Raw genomic sequence first — 25,736 nt, forward strand, 5'->3', positions numbered from 1 at the left:
ACTAGGAAAATACCCATGTTGTAGGGGAAGGAAATGAACACAGTATTGCTCCAACAGACTACAGGCTCTACAGACCCAAATAAAAACCTCCTATGCATGTAAAACCCAAGACAGACTCCTCAAGGAGCTGCTGGTCCTTGACCTGTTGGTGATGCCAGGGTGAGATCCTCCTTGGAAATTGCTGGAATCCAACAGGGCATGTAATGTCAATCCAGATGGGTGCAGAAAACACAATTAACAGGACAAATGACACACAGTGGCGAAATCACATGCTGAGTACAAAGAAGTCTTTCTGTCCTTTCCAACCTCCGGGAGAAGGTCCACCTCCGATAACTACTTGGGTGAGATGCAAGTACTTTTCTCTACAGCAGTGCAGATCTGGGTTTTGTTGTGCCAGAGCAGGCAGCTACTGCAGACAACTGTACATAGGGGAGGTGGGACAGCAGAAAAGCAAATGCTAACAATTGCCATCAAGCAACAGCTTTTTATTTAAAAAGCAACGGTTTGTTTGTTAATCAACAGGTCCATTAACATGGAGCAAATGCCTCTCTAATGGACCCAAAGGATCACAAGCTGAACTATTTGTGTGCAGCATCTTTTGATTGATTCATCCTAAAGATCATCAAGTAAATGAGAGAGGATGTAATATTTCTGCAGGAAGCGTTCCACAGTGGATACATTGATCGCGACACTCAGCCAGCTGCTGTGTGCCAGTCCCTTCTTAAAGAGACTTCATATTTGATTCTCTAATTAAATATTGTGAAACTGAGAACAAATCAGGGACATTGGCTCGACTGGGCCAGGCGCTTGGCCCATGGAGACCTGGTATCCTGCCAAGGAGGATCACACGAGTGGCCGATGTCCAACCCGCTCCCTCTACTCCTGCCCTCGAGCCTCACCATCCCATTCCCTTGGTCCTTGCCCGGCTGTACTGATCGCTGCCACTCCGCTGCCTGGCCTCCTCCTACTACCAACTAAATCGTTCACCCAAGCCAAGAGAACCTGCTTGGTGGCACACCAGGAACACTGATCTGCTGACTCATTTATTCAACTTCTACCTGCATCTAAAGCTGCAAAATCATGGTCTGTTTTGCCTGCCAATGATTCTCTGACAACTGCTTTGTCACCACAATGAACCCATTTTAATCCAGAGCACAGTGAACACCCAACAAGACAGGAGGATGCAGGGCTGAGAATGCAGAATATCCTGAGAGCAAAGGAAGAAAATCCAGGACCCAGAAGGAAAATAGCAATGAAAAACATCAGCTGAATAATTTGCCACACCATCAATCCCAGCTGGCAGAGATGGCCTGTGAGCCAGACCTAAGCCCTTGCTGCAGTCCTCAGTTTGCAAAAGTAGGTTATTTTTCCCACAGAGCAAACACAAGGCTGACATCTCCTTTAAGAGCTGTTGAAAAAACATCATCTTATGAACAAGCTCTACAAAAACACAGAGACACTTCCAGTTGATGTCCAAGCCCTGCCACCGCTCACCAAGCCACAGCTCTAGAGATGTCAGAGACCAGCAGGGCCGGGAGACCTGGGCTGCTGCCACCACTCCTGAAACCCACAGGCTTCTTACACATGCAAATGAGCCACACAAATTGAGACCAGATCCTCCTTTTCACCTCTGAGCTACCCATAAATAACAGTGGTATGAGGCAGGTTAAGGGTCTTTGAGGCACATGAAACACAGAGATACAAAGGACGGAGCATCTAGTTGGAGACAAAAGGAGAAAGCTAAACACTCACCCCCATCCCCTGGGAGACACAGCTAACCCTCCCCTCCAGAGATAAGCTCCATCAAGGGTCCAGCCTGCTGGAATAATGTCTCCTTGAGGCAAATCAGAGGTGCCAGCAGCTATAAATGAGTGCCTTGCTCTGCTGTAGCTTCCATCCTTTCTCCCCTTCAGTACCAGCAAGAAAAACAATAAAAAATAAAGAGCCTGCAGGTCCCATTCAGACTAAACTACATGTGCCATCGTGGCTTCACAACCAGGCAACAAGGTAAGAGCTGCAGGTGTAAGCTTGGCCGTGGCTGCTGAGCTCCTGCCCCCACTTCCTTTCTTTTCAAAGAAAAGAAAATTGAGTTTGTATCGACTACTGAGAAAACGAGACAACATTATACAGGACATGACCCCCCGCAATCAAATTAGGTCATTGCAACACCATAACCAGCATAGAATATGTAGCCCTGATAGTGTATAGGATCAAGGAGAATGATTTTATGCAGTAAACATTAAAAGACAATGGGAAAATGGATCATATCAGGACATCAGGCATAACTAGAGTGTAAGATAAGTTTGGAGCAGCAGAAACAAGCAGCACTCCTGTCTCAGGGCTTCCCTCCCATGCTGGCTTACCACTTCTCAGACCTGGTCATTAAAAACATGGCAAGTGCTGGGAAACATCTTTGCTAGTTCCTGCACAGTTTCCTCGCTTTCCTTCCGCAGTGCCCTGATGGTTCCAAAAAGGTAAAGCCATTATTTGCAGAGCAGGTTTCCAGCCATGGCCCTCACTGTGTCAGCAAAATGCCCAACAGCAACACACTTAAGGTGCTGATTTCAGGAGTGCTCAGATCTGTTCAGATACGGGACTTAATGTCCTACTTTTGCTGCAAGTCACCACTTCTGTGTCTGTATATACATTGCACACAGATCATCAGAAAATAAAAACCAAAAAAGCATAGTCCAGCTGTGCAGACCTTGGCCATCATGGTTTGGCACTCAGCTCTGCTCCCACCCCACATCTCTCAAACATCCCGTCTGTGCCCTGTGCCACAGTTTAACCCTGTCCCAGCTCTCTCATCCCCTCTCCTGAGCGATCAGTCTCCCATAGGAAAGTCCTCATCACTCAAGTGCTGAGCAATCGTGTCAGCAGAGACAACTCCACAAAGTTGCTTTGACCCAAACACCCACTACAAGAAGAGGGGAAGGATGTCTCTGGCGGACCAGGTAGACATGTTGGTGGGTATTTATGGTGATGTCAAGGCCACCACATGCCTCTGGGAAGGTGAGGGTGGGTCAGCACTAGGAATAGCATGGTGCTCTTCATCACTATACCAGGACTGTGAGGATCTAAATGTGGAACCAGGTCTCTGCATGAGCTGGGAGGTGAGTATTGGCTCCCCAGGCAGGTAAAAACCCAGTTCAGCACAACTCCCCCAGCACCTGTTTTACCCCATCAAGCAGAGGAATATGCACCAAATAAATTCATCCTACTACATGGAGGAAGGAGGACACAAACCTTCATAAACCCAGTGATTTACATAGCAGTCTGTGGCAGTGGTTTCCCCAACTGCATAATGAGTACATTAAGTTTCGCTAAGCTGATTCTCCAGAGATGAAGAGACAGAAAAGAATAATCGAAACAAACTGTGATAGAGTTTTTGATTAAGCAGCTGATGATCAATAAAAGTTATCTGCAGGGCAGAGAGTGTTAATGAGCTACCATTCCTGTAGCAAAGAAACACCTGAGCCCACACTCCCCGCTCAACACAGCCCACAGAGGTCAGCAAGACCTGCTCCTCCAAGACTGACAATGTGAGAACACAAGCTACTAAGTCCACAGGTCTTCCCTGCCTTTGTTCCTGTTAAAAGGCCAATGGTGGAAAAAGGAAAAGAAATAACCATAGAAGAGGAACACGGCTAGAAAGAGAGGAATAGAAAACATTCACAGCCTGATTCAAGGCTTGAGATGTTATGTTTGGGGGAAAAAAATAAATTGAAAAGGTATTCATAAACTTCTCAGACAACTCCATTAAATTAAAGAGGCCTTAGAGCTCTGCAGCTACAGCAGAGAGCAAGGACCAGCCAGCCGGGCTACCAGTCCTCTGCAAACATGATGCAAGGCACAAAACGACCCACTGCACATCCCATAAGTATCGTCCTGTTATCCCTTCCCCCACCGTGACACAACTGCAAAGTAGTATTAGGTGTTAAATCTCAATACTTATATCTTAAATTAACCCCTAAAGATTCTAAGGCATTAAAAGGTGGACTTTACAGAGAATTCCTCACAATAATGTAGCCACCTGTTTAAGAGCAAGGCTGCAGAAGGTTTTCAGAGAGCAAGTGGAAAGGAGGGCTTCAAATTAAAGCTACAGAGAAGAGACCAGACTCACATCAGCAGAGAGATAGAATATCATTACCTCTGCCTGAATTTAGCTATTTTACTGTAACTAATTATTTTAGTCTTCCAAAAATGTCCGGAGAACTGTTAGTGACCACAGGGAGCTGCGAAGATCTTTGTATTACATTTCCTCCCCAAGTTGTCTCCTCTGACAGCCCAGCCCAGCCCAGCCTGCCTACAAAAGGGATTTCTTTTCCCAAAACTCACTTAGCCTTCTCATCCTTGGAGGGTCTAGGGAAAGCTGAGAAAAAAAAATAAATCAGCAGACAGGATACTCTTTCTGGAGTGTCCCAAAAGGAACAGAGGGGATGAACAGCACATTAGAATTTCTCTCCCCATTTCTCAAATTCTCACGGAACTGGGGTTTGCAATTGCTCTCTGCAGAGACCACGTCAAGACAGATCATTAATACTACTTGACACTGAGGATCTCTTGTATTAAAAAAGCACTGCAATTACTTAGTTCAAATCTCTATATTATTTGTAAGATCTATATCTATCATGGATATAGTATTTACGCTGCTATGGGGAACTGTAATAAATAAGGCAATAAGCGCTTCCTTCCTCCAGGTCAATATGCAAGTCTACATCATGGAGAGCGGCGCTTTCCTTGGGCAGTAAGGCTCGTATCCCAGGATCCCCATTCAATTCCTTCAGCCAGGAAATAAAGCCAAGGTAAAAAATAACTGCTCTTCCTCTGAGCCCAGCACTTGGGCTCCAACCAACACCAACTCCAACCAAGTGGGCCAGGAGGCAATGCCGAGGTGGAATGAGGACGGCAGAGCTCCTAGGAGGCCTGCAAGGAAAAGTCTCTTCAGAATTAGTTGAAAGAGCAAAGCATAATCATGATAGAGTGTAGCATGGCCCCCATGAAGGTGGAAAGAGAGAATTTGATCTAACCTTTCTGACAAGGAGCAGGAAAAACTCAGAATTTCCGTTTTGTGGGATCATAATATACAGCTGACAGCTCCAAAACTTGTTTGCCCATCTAAACTCCTGACTCCAAAAGACTGGCTGGAAAAGGACTTCAGGTATTCGCTTGAATACACAACACGGTCCAGTGGGCTGAACATGGGCCAGAGTTTTATCTGTCACCAACAGGGTGTGACCTTGAGGAAACTGATGTCTTTCCAGCTACCTCTCCTCATACATAAAACGGAGATGAAGATGCTTAGCATTCCCTTGATGAGCTGTAAGGAGAAATGCCTCTTTCCAGGAATTAGAGAAGGTGCAAGATGCCAGGTTACTTCACCTCATTAAGAAGAGGACAAAAATATATCCCATCCCTCGAATACTCAGCTGCCTGCTGTGCTCTCAGTAAGGTTTTCCTGACATTTGGGCTCTGCTAGGATCTGGCATGAGAACAGGACAGTTCTACCCCACCCCATCTCTGGAATTTGCCCAGGACTTATTTTTAACACAACCCTCACTGTGAACATTTGTGGTGGGATTTGTACAACTTCATGTTGATCTCTGACTCTGAGCTAGGCTCTCCCTGTCTGTGTTGATAACCTGGACCATCGAGAGAACAGACAGCACTACCTCCCCCATCCTGAACAAGGCATCTAACGTGGGGCAGACCCAAAGCATCCTATCTCCTTCCGCATGCAGGAAGGAAGCCTTGGACAGACACCTCAGATGGAGCTTCACCTGCTGTCTGGTGGTAACTAACTTGTCCTAGAGCATAAGACACATCAAGCAGGACCCTAAGATAGGCTTTAAAATAAGCTTTCAAAATAATGGAGCCTTTTGCCAAGCTCTTTATTTCTTTTTGGTCTTGGATTGTGAGCAATAGGATAGAGCAAAAGCTGTAGCCCATCTAAGAGAAGATCTGAAGATTGGGCTGCAACTTTCTAGTGTATCAAGACTTCAGATATTGCTTGAAGCATGAGGTCCTTTGCTTTGGTATACACCTGATGGCCATCATCTCCATTTGCTCAATGCTCCACATCAATTACATTGCAGAGATGTAAAATGACTGATATTTTTAATACAAAGGGCCTGTCTTTTATTTATTAGCTGGCAACAGTCCCTGCAGTCCAGGATGGATGCATTATAAATCAACTGCATTTCTAACCATTAAAAATTCATCCAATTCATAATGTAGGACGCCTGTAATTTCCTTATTAGTGTTGAGTGTGAAGGATTTTTCTTTCTCCTCCCTTGGTTTTACTTCACTTCTTTGCTTTCCCAAAGATCTTGCTCATCTGAGGATTAGCTCAGCTTAATCCTGCAAGAGGGAGGTAGATGGGTAGGAAAGGCTGGGGGAAGGGAAACAAAGTCTGAAGTCATTTTGTTCCAGTGTTTTCTTCTAATTGAAGATTTGCCATATATACTTAGGAGACCTGACTGCTTTGTCTCCTAGTCATACTTATGGGAGACAGGGAAACTGCTTGTCCTGAATTTCAGAGATGCTTGCAGGGAAAAAATAATTAAATAGATCTCTTTTCCCTCACAAAGGGAAGAAAAGGAGGTATGGTGGCTGACAGTGAAGGATGATGTAAAGCCTCTTAAAATGTGTTAGCAATAAAACAACAGGTACCCAAACATTGTAAAATACTACATTTCAAGTAGATCAAACATATATATTTGATACATCTAAATATAGAAAAATAAGTAGGCACAGTAACCTTCAGACTCAGTGCTCCGATTCATAGAGGGGAAAAAAAAGGTTAGTAGGGCTGAAAGAAAGGTGTGACGTTTTTGCAGACCCACAACTGTGGTAGAGAGACACAGGTACTGCTACAACATCAGCAACAAATAGGAACGTGGAACTAACATTAGGAAAAGCTGAGTATACATGAATGTAAGTCATTGCTTAGTTTGAGTACTGCATCCTGTATTGACCACGCTCAGCTGCAGACAGCAGGACAGCCCGATCGTTGATGTGGTACATACAGAAATTTTCATGCCTTCACTGAGTCATTATTTGCTCCTGTCTTTTAAGTATATTTATCTAGGTAGGGCCAGGGAGAAGGGGCCCAAAAAACAGATTCAAGCAGGGTTCAGCATCAGGTAACTTGCAGTCTGTTTAGGAATGAGTGTGCAGGAATCTAAAAATGGATTATGCAATAAACCCTGCCTTAATGGGAGACAAGCCTGGGCATCGAGAGCAATCCTTACATGCTGTGAATCCAATGTGCTTTTCACCTTGAGACACTTGCATACAAATCTTACACCAGCTACGCGTGGAACTGGGTTTGCCGAATTCTCAGCCCGGTCTGTTCACTTCAGTAAATCACGCCGAGTTCAACAAGGTTAGTACTTTATGCTTAACAGCGGTGCAAGACAGCTGCTTCAGTCAAGGCTTCAGGACCACACCGGTAAACTGGCGCTTCCATTAGCAGCAGCATCTTCCTCCATCCCACCAACCCAACTGATGGTGAACCCCACTTGCCTGTTCACACCCACAACCAACGAGAGCAAGACAGCCAGAAGGATGCTGAGGCAGACTGGAAATGTTCAACAACTAAAAATCACAATTTCTGTCTTATTGTTATATTATACACGAAGCTGAGAGCTGTGCTGCCAGGAGGCACAAGTCATCCCTGCCTGCACTCAACACCTCGCAGAGCCAGCCACCACATTATGCTGGGAAATCAAAACCCACTTTGTCATGAGAAGCTCTTTCAGCAGAATATCTTTTAACAAGGTTCTTTCCCCAGTTTTCAGGACTGAAAGGGATATTTGGGGCTATCTAGCCTAAAAGCAGCACTCAATATAGTTGTTTTTTTTTAACCTTTACTGATGTACAGCTTCTCTGCTAGATCCCAGGCTGTACTTCTTGTCCCACAGTGCACTGCTACTGCTAATGTTCCTGCTGCATGTATAGTCATGCAAAACCACTCCAACTCCTAAACAATACCAGCTATCTTTAATTAGGAATCGTAATTTAACCAGACAATGAACAAACAATGAGAACCTGCGATCTTCTAACCAGACACACAGCTTCTGTCTGACCATGATGAATCCCCATACGCTTCTGAGAACAAGATTTTAAACCTGAAAACCATCCTAGTTAGATCAGAAAGTCACAATGCAACGTCTGTGCAGACTGTGAGCTCCTGGTGCCTTGAGGGGTACCCTGTGGGCAGACATCATGGGCACAGACCCCTTGTCCCACGAATGCAGAGCTACCCTAGCCCGCAGGTACATCCCAACAGCCAAGCATTATAAGCCACAGTAAACTCATTAAAAGGCACAACAAATATTTAACTGATGGCCAAAAGAAACCAGTACCACAACTCTAGCCACACACACATACAGATACCAACTATGGTTAAAGCAACCCACAGCAAAATTCACATAATCAAGGAGACCACTCTTGAACCCACATCATACCCTGGGCACCAGGGCTGCCTGACTTTGCAGTAGCCTCAGGTCATGCACCCTGTTGCTATCTCTTGTCTGGTAGGGATGAAGCCCTGGGAACAAGGAGCACTGGCTGATGAACAGAGCCCTCCTTCCTTTGGCATGGACACATCTTTCAGATTTAAGAGCACTGTGGGGTCAAGAGCACTACAACTGCAACTGTAGAGAGAGAAGCACCAATATCTGAATACATGGCCAATAATGTAGGGAATGAAAACACACTTTATCCTCATTCCATCCCACTCCTTTTCTCTCACTTTGTTACAACTAGTCTTGACTCATGCCAGACCACAGGTGAGAAACACTCTTGTGCTGCCAAGCCCTGAACACTCACTAGAAACTGGAAATGCAACTATCTTTGATGGCTTCAGGTAATCCCTGGCAGCAGAACTGCCCAGCCAGGAGCATCATGGCATCCCTGGCTTTGCCAAGGAAAGGTGGAGCTAGGAGGGTGCTCAGCAGAAGTCCACATGTGCTTCAGCAGCTTCAGTCATGAGGCAGAGATGATTGGGCGATCGGTGTCACCATGCAGGAAGCTGTGCCATGGGGAGTGATGGAGAACTGATTCAGCAAGGGTTTTATTATATGTCCAACCCGTGGTGCACAGATGAGTGAGTGGGGAACATGTACCCACGTATCCAGGGTGGTGTGGGTGTGGGGGCCAGGGGATGCTGCAAAAGCAATGAGAGGGTGCATGAACCCCTACATGAGTAGGGGGCTGGATGCAAGTCTGAGTATCAGGAGTGCACATACACATCCTCCATGAGATGGTGCATGTCTTGGGCAGTCCAGTCCAACCTATTTGACACGGGGACGAGGCTGCCAGGCAGCATGAGCAGTCTGCTGTGCTAGAGCCCCTCCAAATCCAGGAGGAAACCAGCTCAGGACCTTCCATCATCTGGCTTGTTAAGTGTTTGATAGTTCACACATCACAGGTTCCCTTCCTGAAATCACCCCAGGTGAGCCAATGCTGCTCGCTGCCTTCACAGACACTGGGAGTAAAGGGTCCATCCAGAGATGTTTTCGGGCCAGAGAAGGCAGAATTTTGCATGAGAAAACACCACCCTGTCCACTTGCTGTCTGTATCCAGGAGTATTTCCACCACCAGGACAGTCCCTGGAAGCAGGTCAATGTTATAGCCCAAAGCCATGTTCTCCTTGATTTAAAGGTTTCTCTTCCTAATGGATTCCAGTCTCCAGAAATGTCCCTGCTCGATGTGTCGTCACCCAGTACCAGCTGTGCTGCCAGCACCATTGCCCACACCAGGGCTGGAGTCTTCTCAGGCCACTTTGATCTTGGGTGTTGCTACAAATACTTTTGGTAAACACACACAAAAGTAGCAGAGATGAAATCTAAAGCCCAAGCAGCTGCAGCAGGTAAAGAGCCCATGTTCAAACCAAGTTGCTGTGCACATTGCACCCAGAGCATGGCATGGCTGAGCTGCTGGTCACAGCCAGAGCCACGTTTCCCACCTTCCCATGCTGCTTTTCTTTCCCTGGATACAGCCATACAGACACCACCTGCAGAGATGGCAGGGGGGCAAGGTATATGCGATAAACTGTGTCAGCCTTTCCAAGACAGCCTGAAAAACTCCCATTTCTGTAGCACCATCCTGGTAGGAAGCTCTGAAGATTGACTTGCTGAGCATGAGGTTGCAACTCAAAAGTACAGGTGGGATGCGCATTCGTCCTCTGCAAATGCAGGTTGGACTTCTGAGTTTCAGAAAATGAGGAGATTTCTTCCATTTGCTCTTTTGGAGCTGGATTAAATGCTGCAGAGCATAAAATAGCCACAGGTAAGAAAAACCAACTGAGAGGGCTGGGAAGAGCTGAGTAGGTTGGATCAAATCCCACTGGCCATGGGATCTCCTGTTAGTCAGATGTTGCAGCCTGAGCAAGGGGACAAGGCGGCGATGCCGGGCACAGGAGAAGTTCATTCCTGCCCCGGGGGGTGACAGAAGCAGTAACTGTTGTTGCTCCCACTTTTCTCCAGGTACCTGTAACATCTGCTCTGGAAGCAGCCAGCCAGAGCCTGGGGGGGGTTCTTCAACGTCCAAACTCTTTGCAGGACATTCATACCAGAGCTCAGAGCAGTTTCTATGAGAGGCAACCACAAACCAGAAGAAAGGGAAATTTGGAGGCAGAAGGTCATTGCAGGGATCTCCAATGCCTTCTACCTGCTAGCAGCTGAGCATTTAGATCAGGGCTTTTCCATAGACCCAAGCCAGAAACCCAAGCTTTGCTAGTACAAATAAGGAGACACAGAATAAAGTAGCAAAACACATGTCAATGAATATGCAGCTACTGATGGGTCGTCATTAAATCCTCAGAGTGTCTTATATGGGCTGACTGAGAAGGACAAGACCATAAGACAGTGAGGAGCCCCAGTGCAGAAGAGTCTCAACCCACAAATGCCTACTTTGGAGAATGGGCATTGAGTCCTGCTGGAGAAGAGCCTGGAGCTTTCATGTGAAAGGAGGGCAGAGGAAAAGAGAAGTCTGGAGGAATGGAAGGAGAAGCAAAGACTGGTGGGGGAGACTGAGATCTCTGCAGCTCAGCCCCAGGCTGGGCACTGGGCAGCAGTGTTGCTGTCACTTCACACTGTGTTCCACATTTATATTGCAAGAAAATAATAATTAAGAAATCCTCTTATCCCTGAGGATAGAAAAAAAGGGGGGGGGAAGTTTCTCTTTTCCATTACCAACAGGTTCAGTTTTCTTTTCTAGCAGCATTTATGGTTTTATTTTCATGTTGTTGTTTTGGCAAAAATGGGAACATGAACTGACCAAAAATAGAAATGCTGCATACTTTTTAGCTTCCCATGCCCAGGATGAACAAAACACTCTAGGCAAAGAAAAACAAAAAACAAATTACAGTGACAATGGTAAACATCCTTTCCATTTTTGTTTTCAAGCCCTATTAGAAGCAGGAATAAGGAAAACTATTTGTTTAAAAAATATGATTTTTGAAATGACCACAATGTTCCTTTTAAACTGCACAGCAATAGAAGATAAAGGCAGGGTGTTGAGTGAAAGAGTGCTGATGGCGCTTTTATTGTGCGATTTGCCTTGTTTTTTTTCCAAAGTACTTCTTTTTAGCCGATTACCATGTATTTACAGTTAGTGTAATTATATCTAATTACTTAATTAGCATGAATACATGTAATTACTAACTTCGACTATGTAATTATGTCAGGGCAGCCTGTAATAAATGAGGTTGAAAAAAACCCCTCATTAGGACTCTACGGAAGGATGGCTGCTCCACCCGTGTGGAGAACGCATCCCAGTCCTGGAAAACACAGCCAGCGCTGGTCGTGTCGGGCAACGACCTTCACCAAAAATCAAACCACTTGTCCCAGAACTCTGGCTTCACAGCACTGGTGGGACCCGAGCATCCACTGCTGGGAGGCAGACAGGGACCTGCAAAAGATCTGCCTCTGGGTGCATTTTCTCCATTGAGGTCTGGATCTTTTTCTCTGATTGTTGTAATTCTTGAGATCATTTTTTTGGTCGGACAAGAAATATGAGGAAACGGAACAACTGCAAAATTGTGCTGTGACATTTGAGTAAAGCTTGAGAGATTATATCCAGGAACTAATCTCCATCTGATGCATTGTGCTGATAATAAATTACTTCTATTAAAGTAAAACAATCTTCCAAAATGTTTCTTCTGAAACATTACCAGTCTTTCACCACAAAAAAACCTCCAGCTACTCATAATTACCCATTTTGCAAATTTGAATCCTGAACATCAGGAGATGGAGCTAAGGTTACAAGTTGATGTTACTGCCAAGAAGCATGGATATGAAAATCATGCTCTACCAGCAGCCTCATGAACTTATTTCAAGCTGATGCTCCTTGTTTTTCTACCCTCAGAAGTGATCTGTTGTAATGAGTTGACTTTTCCTGCCCAGAAGCATTGATAGCCATTTTCTGAACACAAACAAGGGTAGATCATGTTTTCTGTTACTAAAACCATAAGTGGAAGCTATGTGGTCCTACACCCTATCTCCTCTTCAAATATTCTGTCCGAAGTGCTTGTTCCACAAGTCCCATTCTTCTCCTCTCATCTGTTTATTTCCAAATATAGAGCACTGCAAACTCACCATAACCTGTCGCTCCTCCTGCTGATATCTACCAAGCAGATATGCCACTTGGTTTCTCTTCCATGTGAAAAAGATGGGGAGAAAAAGACTATTTTAGCTTATTCTTCTGAAATTAGTTTGTGGTTGGAGAGTCCCCATTGTCAAGGTCTTTGCTTGACCCTCCAGGAAGGGCTGAGGATGGCTGGAAGAAGGACTGGTTGCAAACCCCAGTGCTGCTCATTGTGCCATGGAGTTACAGCATAAAGACATGGGGAATGTCTTATCAAGACTCAGTGCTTCATCACGAGAAAACAAGACAGTGCAGTTTCTTCCATGGCTGTTTGAGTAGCCCTCAGCTGGGAAGGGGAAGAGGACCCTGAGCCAAACTTGTCCCTCCTGCTCCTCTAAATCAGGTCACAGCAGAAAGGAGCAAGAGACAATTGCACAAATCCCAGTGAATCAGAGCTGAGAGCTGGCTCCTGCACCCTTCATCCCAAAGGTGGGAGCACAGCACATCTCCAAGGAGGAACACATTTCTGTCTCATCGGGGACATATTACCGAGAAGAGCCCACAGGACAGCATTGCACAGTGCGAGCGAGAGGGGCTGCAGCTCTGCGGGCAGGGAGCTGCTCTCCATATTTTAGCTGCAATTCCATTATGCAGAGCTAAGTGGCTGGGAATAAACATCTGTCATCCCTGCGTGATAAGCGATGTTTGCTAGTATAGAGGGTGACAGAAATCTATATCACATCAATGTACTATTAATACTGCATTAAGCATATAGAGTTTGCTCTCCTCATTGCAGCACGGTAATGGGTATCGGCATGTCCTCAACCCGGACAACATCGAAGAGCACAGGGATGCTCGCAGGAGGGAGGAAGGAGAAAAGCTTCATCATAAAGAGACAAATTGCTTGCTGAAGATGTTGCTCTAGCAACATCTCAGTGCAAAGGAGAGATGCTGGTGCCAGGGAGCACCTTTGCTCACAGCAGGACAGCAGCTCGGTGGGAGGTGGGTGGCAGAAGGGAGGTGACAGCTGGCACCAGTACAGGCTCAACTGGGCATCAAGGCACTCCCCGGCCCAGAGAAGTTGTCCTCTCTACAAGTGACAGCAAATGAATAAGTGTTTGTGCCCAAGATCTGCACAGGGGGAAGGAAAAACCCTCTGGCATGACAGCCATGGGGAGAACAGGAACAACAAATATTCTCCAGATCAAACAGCAAAAGCTCCCCAAAGCATGGTTAATTTAAAAGGCGAATTATAAAACTTTCCAACCTCAAGCAAAGCCACCAGTGAAGTCAGAAGTTTTGTCCAAGTCTTGGGGACTAAAATACAAAACACATGACAAATCCAAACCCCCCTTGAGGTCTCGGAGCCTGGGTTTTGCTCTGTGAATGACAAGCAAATCTAAAAAGTACAAGGGCTTGCAGCCCACCAGCATCCAGCTGAGGTTTGCCTCTTGTTTGCACCCAAGTGCCTGTGGGGGGGGTTTGGTTTCAGCCCCTTCCAGCCTTGGGAAACCTGGAGCATCAAGGTGGCAATTTGCTGTGGATTTCCAAGCGTGGCAGTGATCACTAGAGCTGCATTTCTCCCCCATGGCACCTTCCATGGGAGAAGTGGCTCCAGATGCCACCCTCAAGAATCTCTATGAACTCTTCAGATCCTAGCCAAATAGTCCTGTGAAATTCTTGAGGCCAAGTCCTGATGTGAGCGACTTCTCCCCAGCTCTGACAAGCCCCACAGTGCAAACACTTTGGGCAAAATTTTGAGGTTTAAGCTCTGCTATTGCACAGCTGCAATGGCACCCGTGTATCGAAATGGTCGGCGCATGAAGAAATTACGGAAAGCACGGGAGGGAAAAGAAAAAGATAAAGCGGGGGAGCCCCCCCTCACAAGCCATCAGAGTTTGTAAATCATTTTGAGATGAGGTGCTATGCGAAAGGTAAAATATATAATTAACGGCACAGAAAAAACACGCTACATTCAGCTTCTCCACTCCTGCCTAATCACCACCCTCCTCCTCCCCTCTCTCTACAAACAGACCCAATTCAGCACATTAAAATGAAAATCAAAGGAAAGCTGTGTGGCATTCATTGAGTACACCCCATCTCTCCGGCAAGCGAAGCACAGCGACAGAGGGCTGCCCCAGGGACACCTCCACAGGAGCAGAGCCTGCAGCTCCCCATCCTGACAGGAGGAGCGGTGGCTGGGGACCAGCACTGCCCAGCACTTAGTGCTGAATGAGTTCCTGAAGGTTGGGAGATCCATCTCCTCCCTGTTTCCAGGGCTGAGTTATGTCTCCTGCTCTCAGGAGTTAGCAGTGGCCAAGGGGAGAGCAGAGGTGACTCCAGCGCGGCACTCCCTGCATCCTTTTACCCAATGCTTTTTTCTTTCATGCTCAGAATTTAGGAATGCAAAATGTAGAGGACCACTTGATCACCACCTGCTAGCCTAACAAGCACAGTTCACAACCAAGGTTTATACAGAGAAGCTGCAAAAACTTTACAGAAGCCAATGAAAACAAAGCAACCAGCATCTAAGCCTCCTGTTCTTCATCTCCACACATCTGTCCCATCTATGGCCACATGTCCTGAGCTTCTCCCTGGCCCAGCAGGGAGCCAAGGAGGCAGCTCTATGGCTGGGAAACTGCTGGAGGAGGAAGGGGAGGCAGGTCCTTTCCCCAGCCAGGCAGGGGTCACTTCCATCCCCACATTCCCAGGTGGCTCTTGCCCACACCCAGGACCTCATGCTCAGAGGTAGAGCCAGGCTTTGAATGGCACTTTCAGGCAAGCGAGGGAGGTGACTGGCGGGTGGCGGAGGGAGGGTGAAGGGAGGTGAAGGTGAGGGTGGAAAGTCTTCTCTGGAAGCACCTACATGTATGTTGTGATTTCTGAGACCTGAGATTCACTTTGGTTTCTGGACCATACCAAGACCCACTCTCCTCAAAAACCTCTTTCTCTTCTTCCTCATCCTCTTAACCTCTTCCTCCTCGCCCTCCTTCCCCCGTCCCCCCAGCCCATCCCCTGGTCCTCGCAGGGGGCTCCGCTCAGATCGGGCACTCACACGTGTCTGGCTTGTGGCAGTTGTGACCTTGTCTGAAGTACTGAGGGTTCTCGATGACAGGAATGCGGGTCATGCCGATCACCACCGTGTCCGGGCCAGCGTCCAGGGATGAGGGCGTCGTGATGCCGTGGTTGATGTGATGAAGGGGACTGGCTGAATCTTCCTCTCCACTGATCACGGCCACAGGACCTGCAAATACCATGTACATCCATAAGGCACAACAGGGAAAGAGGAACCCACAGGACCTGCTGACCAGGTGGGTATGGATTCCTGCAGTGGGTCACCACCAGCCCCTGCATGGGATGCCTGTCTTGGCACCCCTGGCAGTTGGCCCGTCCCCAGGGAAAACTCTCCTGGTTTTGGGGTACCAGGCTGACAATCCTGTAGGGGTTAAAGTAGCTACAGGTGACACCACAGCAGAGGTGAGTCCTGCACAAAGTCCTCTCCTAGGGCTGTCACTAGACAGATCAGTTGCTGTGGTGCCTGTATGCCATGGCATCATAAACTTGGCAGAATACATAACCAACTTAGACTGAAGAAACATCACTGCCAAAGTTCTATTTCACCTCAAAACCATTTCCCTTCCGAATACATGTCACCCATCTTGTCTCCCATTGTTCAGTTTCACCTGAGCACACACACAGTGCCCTTTGCTTGGGCTGATACCTGCAGAGACCTTCCTACTCCCCAAGCATCTCAGCATCCACCAGCACCCCACAGCTGGATACTGCCCTCCTGGGCCAGTCCACAAGTGTTCCCCAAGTCCCACAGCACCCACTTACACATCCTTGTCTACAGCCACAGAGCAGATCCCCAAAACACCACCATGACCAAAGGCACCAACACGAATCTCCCTCCTGCAGACGGCCAGTCGGCAACTGAGCTCCAGTTCCTTCAGCCTCCTGTCCCAGTCATGACTCCTTACATCCGAGTGTCTACACTCAAGGGCATCACTGCTCTAATCTTGCCCTAACCAATGACAAGCTTGTTCCCATAGGTAAAAATCAAATGAGGAAGGAAAGAGCATCCATACCTGAGAGCCAAGACCTGTTTCGCACAAGGAGCTATTTCACAAAGTTCATCTGTACCCTGGTTTTGGCTTATGCTTTATTTTATTTTTAGACCTTCAGCCTTTGCCATCAGCTGCTAAGGCTGGAAAACCTCAGGGGACATCAGGCCTTAATACATTATTCCCCACTTCCATCTGTTTTCATCCAACCTGCAAAGCAATGTCACAAACATCTCCGTCATGAGGTGAAACCCTCTAATCCATGCTGCAGCTTTTCATGGTGTGTAAACACAGGATGCTGAGGAGTTAGGCAATATGGGGACCGTGCTGCAACCTTTCACAAGGACCTCCCTTACCTATTCACACGGGCAGAAAAACCACACTCAATTAGAGATTCTCTCCTTTTTTCCTGTCTGAATGCTACCAGGGGCTACCAGAAGCTCAAGTAAAAATGAGCAGAGATGCTGCATTCAGGCTTCAACCCTATTCAGAGAAACCTGTCTTTTACCTACATTGCATAGAAAATGCCTCTCTCTATTTCTAATTGCACAATTACTTTATTATGTATCACTAGCAACAAAGAGGGAAGTCTTCAAGCCATTTTACTCTCCAGAGCTCCTGGGAGGACAGGGCAAACACTGGCTCTGTGCAGTCATCCTGCCTGCATTAATCTAGTCTAAAAGCTGTTCATTTTTTGGAGCTTCAAGTATTGTTTTGTCTTCCAAGCAGGATGTAATAAAGTTATTGTGTAATTAGCAGAGTCCTGGCAGCTGTGACAGGTGTTTTAGTCACAGGGAAAAAAGTCTCTCCTTTTATTGTGAATTCCTTCTGGCAGGTTCTTGCTTTTTATGTTACTCCCCGGGCCCACGTGACTTCCAGTTTTTGAGACATAAAGGCAAAATTCAGCTCTTGCTGCAAGATGCCTCTGTTGGGACTACACACGTTGTATTTCTCCAAACACAAAAAGCAAACAGGCAATTTTGGTTTGAATTACTTTTGTTCTTTCACATTGTCAAGTCTTTGCATGCAAACCAGAAGGGCTGGGTTTTGCACAGTGCACATGTCCCTTTGGTCGTAGCCTGAGCCACTGGCTGGTCTTGCCATGGTGTGAAGGGGAGAACTCTGCGTTTCAAGATGCAGTTCACAAAACAAGCCATAAAAATATCAGCTGGTATAGACTGGTATAAATAATTTGAGGAGAGACCATAAAAGTCTCACTTGCAGCGGTGTAGTGGGAGAGGCTATTGAGGGCTTATTGCTTTCCCCAACCAAACAAGGTGGTGCTTCAAAGGAAGGTATCTAATCAGACAGCGGGACATGAAAGGCCCCTCTAGTGAATGACATGAAGGAAGTTTTTGTTGTCCTTTCCTTTGAGAGCAGAAATCACACTTTTGTGATGAGGAGCAAAAAAAGATCTCTCCTACAACATTGGTGCTGGAGGAAGATGGTTGGTTTCATAACCAGCCATGGAACATGCACCAGGCTGGCACAGACCCTACTGGGGACATAGCTCTCAGGGGTCCACAAAGCCCTACCAGCAGGTAACCCTTGCTGTCTCTGCTGGCACAGCATCTCATTTTTAGGGAACAAAGACCACGACAGTGTCCCTCTGGCACAAACAGGTTAGGACAGGGCCAACTCTAAAAGAGTAGGGCACAATCAAAGAGATCAGGCACTTGTGAGACTAAGAACCACCAGCATCTAGTACCCCATGTTCTGATGGCAATTTCCTTGACAATATACAGATCCAGAGTCTGATCTTCTTAACACTCCACAGGTTTGTTCCTACAGCTCATTTCTTAGGAGGACTAGTTATCACTAATTTCATGCCCCAAACCTGTCCAAGATCTATGGGGTAGGAGGTAACTGCATCTCAGCCAATTCACAATTTCACTCCTCTTCTCCAGAAAACACTGGGTCCTGTAAATGCACTCAGTCTCTTAGTCATCCAGCTCAAGTCTATGCTTCCAGGTTTGGACATTTACAAGGTCTACTGAGCCTCAAAACCCTTAGAGCAGAACTCTGATGCTCCATCATCATCTCAATCCCTTTCCATTACTGTAAAAGTTGCAAAACCCAAGAACTGCCAAGGCAGCTGCAGCCCTGACACCACAGGGACAGTACACCACGCACAGTATATTCTACCCTTGCAATAACCCAGGGACAGTTTACTGCCTCTGACTGTATCTCCAGCTCTTGAAACAAAAAAAAAAAAAAAAAAAAAAAAAAAACCAAACAAACAAACCAAACCAAAATAAATTGTATTCTCAAGGCTCCTAAGGAACACACCAGATGGACGCAATGCACTAGCTTTCAAGCTTTCAGGAACGTTTCTGAGGATGATATGCACTGTGCTGGCATGAACTATAATATATTCAGCTGAGCCATCCCTATATCCTCAACAGGATATAACTGGATTAAAGACATAATTATTTACAATAAAGGACTTCTCCAAGTTTCCCCTTTTAAGTTGGTGGGGGAGAGGGGTAGATATCTGGACAGCATTAACTCCTGCAACACAGCCATGGCTCTTTATCACTTTCAGTCATTGATCCTTACAGGTCCCTTCCAACTTGAGACATTCCACGATTCTGTGAGTCCCATCTCTTCTGGCAGGTCACGGCTGAGATCCAGCTCCCTGATCCAAATCCATACGGCCACTCTTGCTGCCCCTCAGACTCAGACCAGCACTGAACTTGCTGCACAAGCCTGAGACAGACTTTAAAAACATCATTGATATCAAGCAGTCACCAATCACTTTTATGGGTTTGACTATTGCTCTGACACTCAAAACATATACTGCCATTAGTAACTCCTGGAAATAAAGCAGCTACCTAGACTTCAATATTTTTAATCTATTTGGCAATAATATATACTTTTTGCCACTAAGTAGGTAAAGAGGTTGAGCTACTGATGTATACTGCTGATGAATGGCTTTATTTGGAATAATAAATACAGATTTTAAGATTTAGGTTTACCTTGCACTTGACAGAGGAATGGGTAGAGGGACATAGGAATTAAGCCAATTTTGTAATGTAAAAATGTAGAACAACAGTCAGGGTTAGCCTGGGGTAACTCCTGATATACCATCCTTCAATTTAAAAACACAGTTATAAAATATTCTGGAGTTCCTCTGAAATTTCAAATCTAAACAGCAATGCAGTAGCTGTTTCTGTGAATAACTCAGCCTATGCTATGGACAAACATACTGTGGATATTAACTGTTAAAAGAGTTTATTCGTTAGCACTCTTAAGAAGCCTTTGTATGTTCTGAGCATCCAATATGCCACATCTATACTCTGAAAGGCTTTCAGTGATTCTCCTTCCATCCAAACAGATGTCTCACCAGTCAACAGCATCCACCCTGCCTGCAAGGACACGGTTTAGCTGTTCTCCATGCTAACCCAATTGTTTGGTGTTTTCCTTTATCTCCTTGTCTATCTGGAAGCTCTGTGAAATAGTATATACCTTTTAGTCTGTGTCTGTGAATCACCTAGTTCATTCAAAGGGTTATATGGACAACTTGTTACTTAAGAAAAATAAAGAAAAAAATAATAAATAGCTTAAGGAGCCCCTGTTTGCATGATCATAACATAATGGTAAATTATTTATCAAGGCTAAGAGCTATACTTTCTGATAAAACACAGGCTCAGGAATATAGGGTACTTTATAAATAAACAGAGATTAGAGAAGATAATGGTCACTTCATACACATCTGTAATGCAATGAATGCTCCAAGGCAGACAGGTGAAGAAACAACAAAACCTCCAGCTTGCTATCCCAGTAACCTCTCCAAAGCAACAAAAATGACCGAAGGTGTAGAAAACATGACCTCCAAGGGAAAACTGAAAGAATTATGCTTTGTGTTGAGAGAAGACGACTAAAGGGACACATGATAACAGCCTTCAAATACATAAAAGGTTGCAGCAAAGAGAAATATAATAGCTGTTCTCCACGTCCACTGGGGATAAAACTAGAAATAATAGGTTTAAATTGCACTGAGGGAGATTAGAGTTTGAATGTTTTCCATAATGCCTAGCGGTACGGATGGTTGAGCACCGGAACAGATAACCCGGGGATGCTGCAGGGGCTCAGCTGCTGTAGGGCTGGGAAGGGAAAGGTTAAAGAAACTTCTTTGAAGGACAGTTAGGACAGTTTAGCTACAGGGCCTGATGCTGCTCAGAGCCCTCCCAGGCTGCAGCACTTTTCACCTGCAACCAAACAGCCCTCAGCAAGGAGGTCTCTTCCCTTTTCAATGCTTCCAAAGAAACCCCAACCATGGACCTCACCAGCACTACAGATCAGGTTTGGGCAGCTGCCGACACAGCCACGGGTACAGCATTGGACCAGGACAGGGCCATGGGGTGTCCAATGTGGATTCAGAGAGGACAACTCCATCCACATCCCAAGCCATGAGCTCAGGACAGAAACAGAGTTTGCTGAAGCAGAGAGCAAGCTGTCACTCAGAACATCATTTCTGATCAAAAATGATCGCTGCAAGAGATAATTGTGCCATCTACATTCGCCTGTGTAATATAAAGGAGTCATATAATTAACCTACTTAATTAGGAACTGTATATGACCCATAACTAGAAAAAAAAAAGTATTCTCCTAGTAAAGTGGGTCACTGTGCACTGTATAGCAAGTGCTGAAGCAGACTTCGTTAAACTCCAATATATATTATATATCAAACCCCCTCTTCTTCTGACTTCAAGCCTCTGTTGGCACTTCTGTATTTCTCTGATCGAAATCTTAAATGCTGTTCTTCAAAGGATTGCATCACTGGCTGGCAAGTAGATATTTTCAAGTCAGGATCTCTCAGCCCAGCTTTACAACTGAGAGCTATACATACACACTTGCACGTTTATTTTTAATGTAGATAGAAAACCAACCCCAAACTTCAGCTCATCAAGAAAACAAACAGAAAAATGTTTAAAGAAAATTCCAACCTTTTGCTGAAGCTGGAATCAAACCATCCCCCAGGGCTGATCTCTGCACCAGCAAGGAAAGGAACTGAAACTCATAAAACAATATGCGCGAGCACAACAAATACAATTAAAAATCTAGCTGTGCTCAGAGCAAGATTGCATTTACTGTCTCATAAAGAGTGTCTTGTCCTGTCAGGCAAACAAAAGGAAATCAATTTCTTAATTTTTATTGGCAGCTGTGGGCATGGGTCCAAGGCAGCGCTTGGTGCCTGTGGGGAACCTCTTGGAGCCAGACTGCCCTGGGCTCCAGCCCATCCCCTGCCCTCCTGCAATGGGAATCAGATCAGACACTTCTCCTCATCCCCAGGGTCTCCAATCCCAACCGCAGGATGGTCCATCACATCGTGCCACAGCAGATCCCTCAACTTGTACAGAACACTGAGGTTCAACCCAAGATTCAAAGGAATCTACTCCAAATCCTCAGCTCCCAGGCCCTCCGGCAGCAAAGGCAGGAGAAAATAGCCAAGCAGCAATTTGTTTTCCCCTCTCCTGAACAAGATGATGGGTTTGGAGCCCTGACCACCTCAAGGAGCTGACGATCCTATTGACCTTTGGTGTGAAAGGGAGCGAGGGACAGGCCAGGTGGCCCTGCACCCATCACCATTCGGGTTGGATATGTGGCTCTTCCCTCACCCTGCTGCCACCTTCCACCTCATAATAAATTGCAATTGCATTATGGTATAAAAAAAAAGGCTGTCAGATCCATTCTCAGTGGACAATCCTCAAAGCACTTCAGGATCTTTCCTGTTTAAACAGTCTGCCAAAAAACTGCTGTTTACAAAAGTCCCTTTCCCTCTTCGGATATCGGTATTTCTTTCTTTCTGATTTTTTCAGTATTTGCAGGGGAAGACAGCAGCCCTCACTGCAAAAGGCGTTGCATCAGGGCAGAGGGGCCACAGCAGCCCTGTGCATCCTCCCCTTACCTTTTCCAGCATCCAGCTGCCCTGGCAGTCCCAGTATGGAGCATCACTCCAACCCCACTGGGGGCAGAGAATCCCCAAACCTCTCCCACTCCTCCCATGTCCTTTCCTTCTTCCCCTTGCTCAGGTTTATTTATTGAGTTTAGACACAAATCCTATAAGCACTCACGCTCAGGAATGGAAACATTAAGATCAAATCCTATAAAATATAAAGTCAATGGATATGATGGCACAAATACATAAATTCGGTAGAACAAGCAACAGAAAATGCTTACAGTAAAAAATGACGAGACAATCTGATAATTAAAAAGGGAGTGATCTGACAAGCTGAGGCCATGCATGACAGCAAAGCCAACCAGCACCTGCAGGAAAGCCATGCAGGAATTTTTATATTTAGGCTTAAAGCTCTCAGCCCAGCAGTACCAAGCCTCTTCAACTCAAAAAGCATATAACCAGGAAAGGGACTGCAAACAGCGCATGGATGTACCCAGGAGAACATTCTGGATCCTGCAACGTGAGGATCTGATGACTTTTCAAGTATTGAATAAGCCAACATCTTCTCCCACATAACAGGGAATGGATATGGGTAGCTGCTTCATTTGCCAAAGGACAAGAATTTCACTGTTGAGGTGGAGTGAAGAAGATAGCAGCACAGGCAGCAGGAGAAGAAGAAAAGTAGGTATTATTTGATTGTCACTCCAAAGGGGGTGGAAGATATTTAATCTGGAGATACTAGAGCTGGCATTCACACCATCCCCAGTCAACTTCCACCATTACCCCACCTGCCTCCATTGTTTGCAGGTCATAATCCAATTTCTCCCACTGCTGGGCATGCATGCTACCCATGGCATGTGAGAAGCCAGCTGGGCTCCAACACATCCATCCTGCAAAATGGCACCTTGGCATGACAGAGCCAGCACCAGTAGCTCCCCCAGCAAAGAAACACACACCCCAATGAGATGGGAAGAATGACTGAGGCACCTGGGACGCAGTGTCTGTGCACGGCCAATCTCCCCACGTGGCCCCGCTGCAGACCTCCTGCCCCAGCCCCAAGGTCAAGGCTCAGAAAGGGCTGTCGGGGCAGGATAGGCAGCTGTCAGGTATGAGATGTGCAATAAGACAGCAAAATAACATCCCCACTGCCTTATCTCCCAGGTATAAGGCTACCATTTCCATCCATCTTTATGGGACCAGCTCTATTTGAAGCCAAAAACCTCTTTTTTTTTTTATTCCCCTGGATCTCCATCACACTCCAGAGCTGGGCACCATCCTGCTTGACCCAAATCCTCCTCTTACTGCGTTTTACTTTTTTTTTCCCCACTATTTTTCCTCTTGACTAGGTTTTTTTTCCAAACAAAGTCACCAAGCTGTCACCTCAGGGGCACCTTGAACTCCCGAGTGGTGAAGGCTTTACGAGGTGAGAGCTGGACAGTGGCTGGGTAAAGGCCTCCGCAGCACCTATTAATCTCTTGGCTCACTCATCCCTATCACAGAAACACCGTAAAAATGATATAAGCGTTTCATTCAAACGGCGCTGCAGAGGGATTGGGGAAGAGCATGAGGCCAATTGATTTCCAGTATGTCTGCTATTTACCTCCAGGTATAAATACAACAGCAAAATCAATCGGAATAACATCATATCAGCTTTCTAATCTCTTCTGTTTGCAAAATGCTCTTTATATACTGCAGCGTTTCCTACAGCTTGTCTACAGGAGGCCCTGGCACCTTCAAACCCGCTGGTGTGCAGCCACCTCCTCGCTCCCAGCCCCACCAGTGGAGATCTTTGGGATCTGCAGATCCAAACCACAGCTCTCCCCCTGCTCCATACAGGAGATGTGGAGATGTCTCCAAAAGCTACATACCTCATCCACGTAAGAGCAGCACTAACACACACTCACTGAGCCCTGGGTCACATTTGCACTTGATAAAGGAATCATAGAATAGCTTGGGTTGGAAGGGACCTTCAAAGCTCATCTAGTCCAACCCCCTACAATGAGCAGGAACATCTTCACCCAGATCAGGTTGCTCAGAGCCCCATCAAGCCTGGCCTTGAATGTCTCCAGGAATGGGGCATCCACCACCTCTCTAGACAACCTGTTCCAGTGTTTTACCACGCTCATTGTAAATAATTTCTTCCTCATGTCTAGCCTTGAAGATGCTCACTCACTCACACCCCTTCCCTAGTGGATGGTGGCTTGCTCAGTGCTGAAGGGCATCCAGGCATCCTCACATCTGCTGCTAAGCACACCAAGGGGGACAAGTCCCACTGACACAAAGACATCACAGAATCACAGAATGTCGGAGGTTGAGAGGGACCTCAAAAGATCATCCAATCCAATCCCCCCGCCAGAGCAGGAACACCCAGCTGAGGTTCCACAGGAAGGTGTCCAGGCGGGTTTGAATGTCTGCAGAGAAGGAGACTCCACAACCTCCCTGGGCAGCCTGACATAGGCAAGGCAGTAGCAGCGTATGCTTCCCCCACACCCTCAGCACCCCATGGCTATGTTCACACAGGGGCTTACATGTGGCCCTGATGGCATTTCACCTCTTCATGAGCATCCAGCACCTCAGGGGCGAGTGACCCCACGCAAACATCCAAGCCTGAAGCAGGGCTGCCTGCTCAGCACTAAGCAAATACGTTTCCTTTCTGCATTTCCAATTTATCATCAGCTCAAAGCTTTTATCCTCTCTCCTGGCCCCCAGCCACCATAGAATGAGACTGTGTCAAACTGATAAACATTTTTCCTGAGTCCTTGCTCAGGTAAATGTGCGAACGCAGTGTGAGGCTGGTGAGGCATCAAGGAGCCGTCTTCTGCAAGCTCCAGCTCAGCACCGAGGTGATGCTCCTCTCCACTCATCTCAAACCAGACCTTGGCTGAACAGCTGCAGGGTGGAGAGGAAAGCAGAGGTGGTTTAAGCTACATCTCAGATTTCTCTTCAATTTAGCCAGCAAAGAACATGCACACGATGTGCAGTAACACCACAGGAACTGCATCAACTTCAGCCCTGTGGCCAGCATTGGGTGAAAGCTTTGGGACACAGCATTTAACCTGCTCAGTGTGGAACTCCTTTAGTACAGGGGGAACCACTGATGTCTCAATGAGGGGCTCCATTGGCAGCTCCACCACCAGCATGCCCAGCCTGCTGCTGGATTGCTGACCTAAGCCAAG

General features: G+C 46.4%; 1 protein-coding gene across 5 annotated transcripts in view; it reads right to left on the minus strand.

Moving 5' to 3' along the window:
• The window catches only part of NTRK3 (neurotrophic receptor tyrosine kinase 3), a 217,584-nt gene that overhangs the window by 87,345 nt on the left and 104,503 nt on the right, over positions 1 to 25,736 (minus strand). For all 5 annotated transcript variants that reach the window (XR_010652172.2, XM_071814027.1, XM_071814026.1 and 2 more), the window contains one exon: positions 15,650 to 15,838. Coding sequence is in view for 4 of the 5 variants with exons in the window: in XM_071814027.1 (XP_071670128.1) it covers positions 15,650 to 15,838 (189 nt within the window). In the remaining variant the exon portion in view is untranslated. The remainder of the gene's footprint in view (positions 1 to 15,649; positions 15,839 to 25,736) is intronic.

Source organism: Patagioenas fasciata, chromosome 12 (assembly GCF_037038585.1).
Source record: "Patagioenas fasciata isolate bPatFas1 chromosome 12, bPatFas1.hap1, whole genome shotgun sequence".
NCBI lineage: Eukaryota > Metazoa > Chordata > Aves > Columbiformes > Columbidae > Patagioenas > Patagioenas fasciata.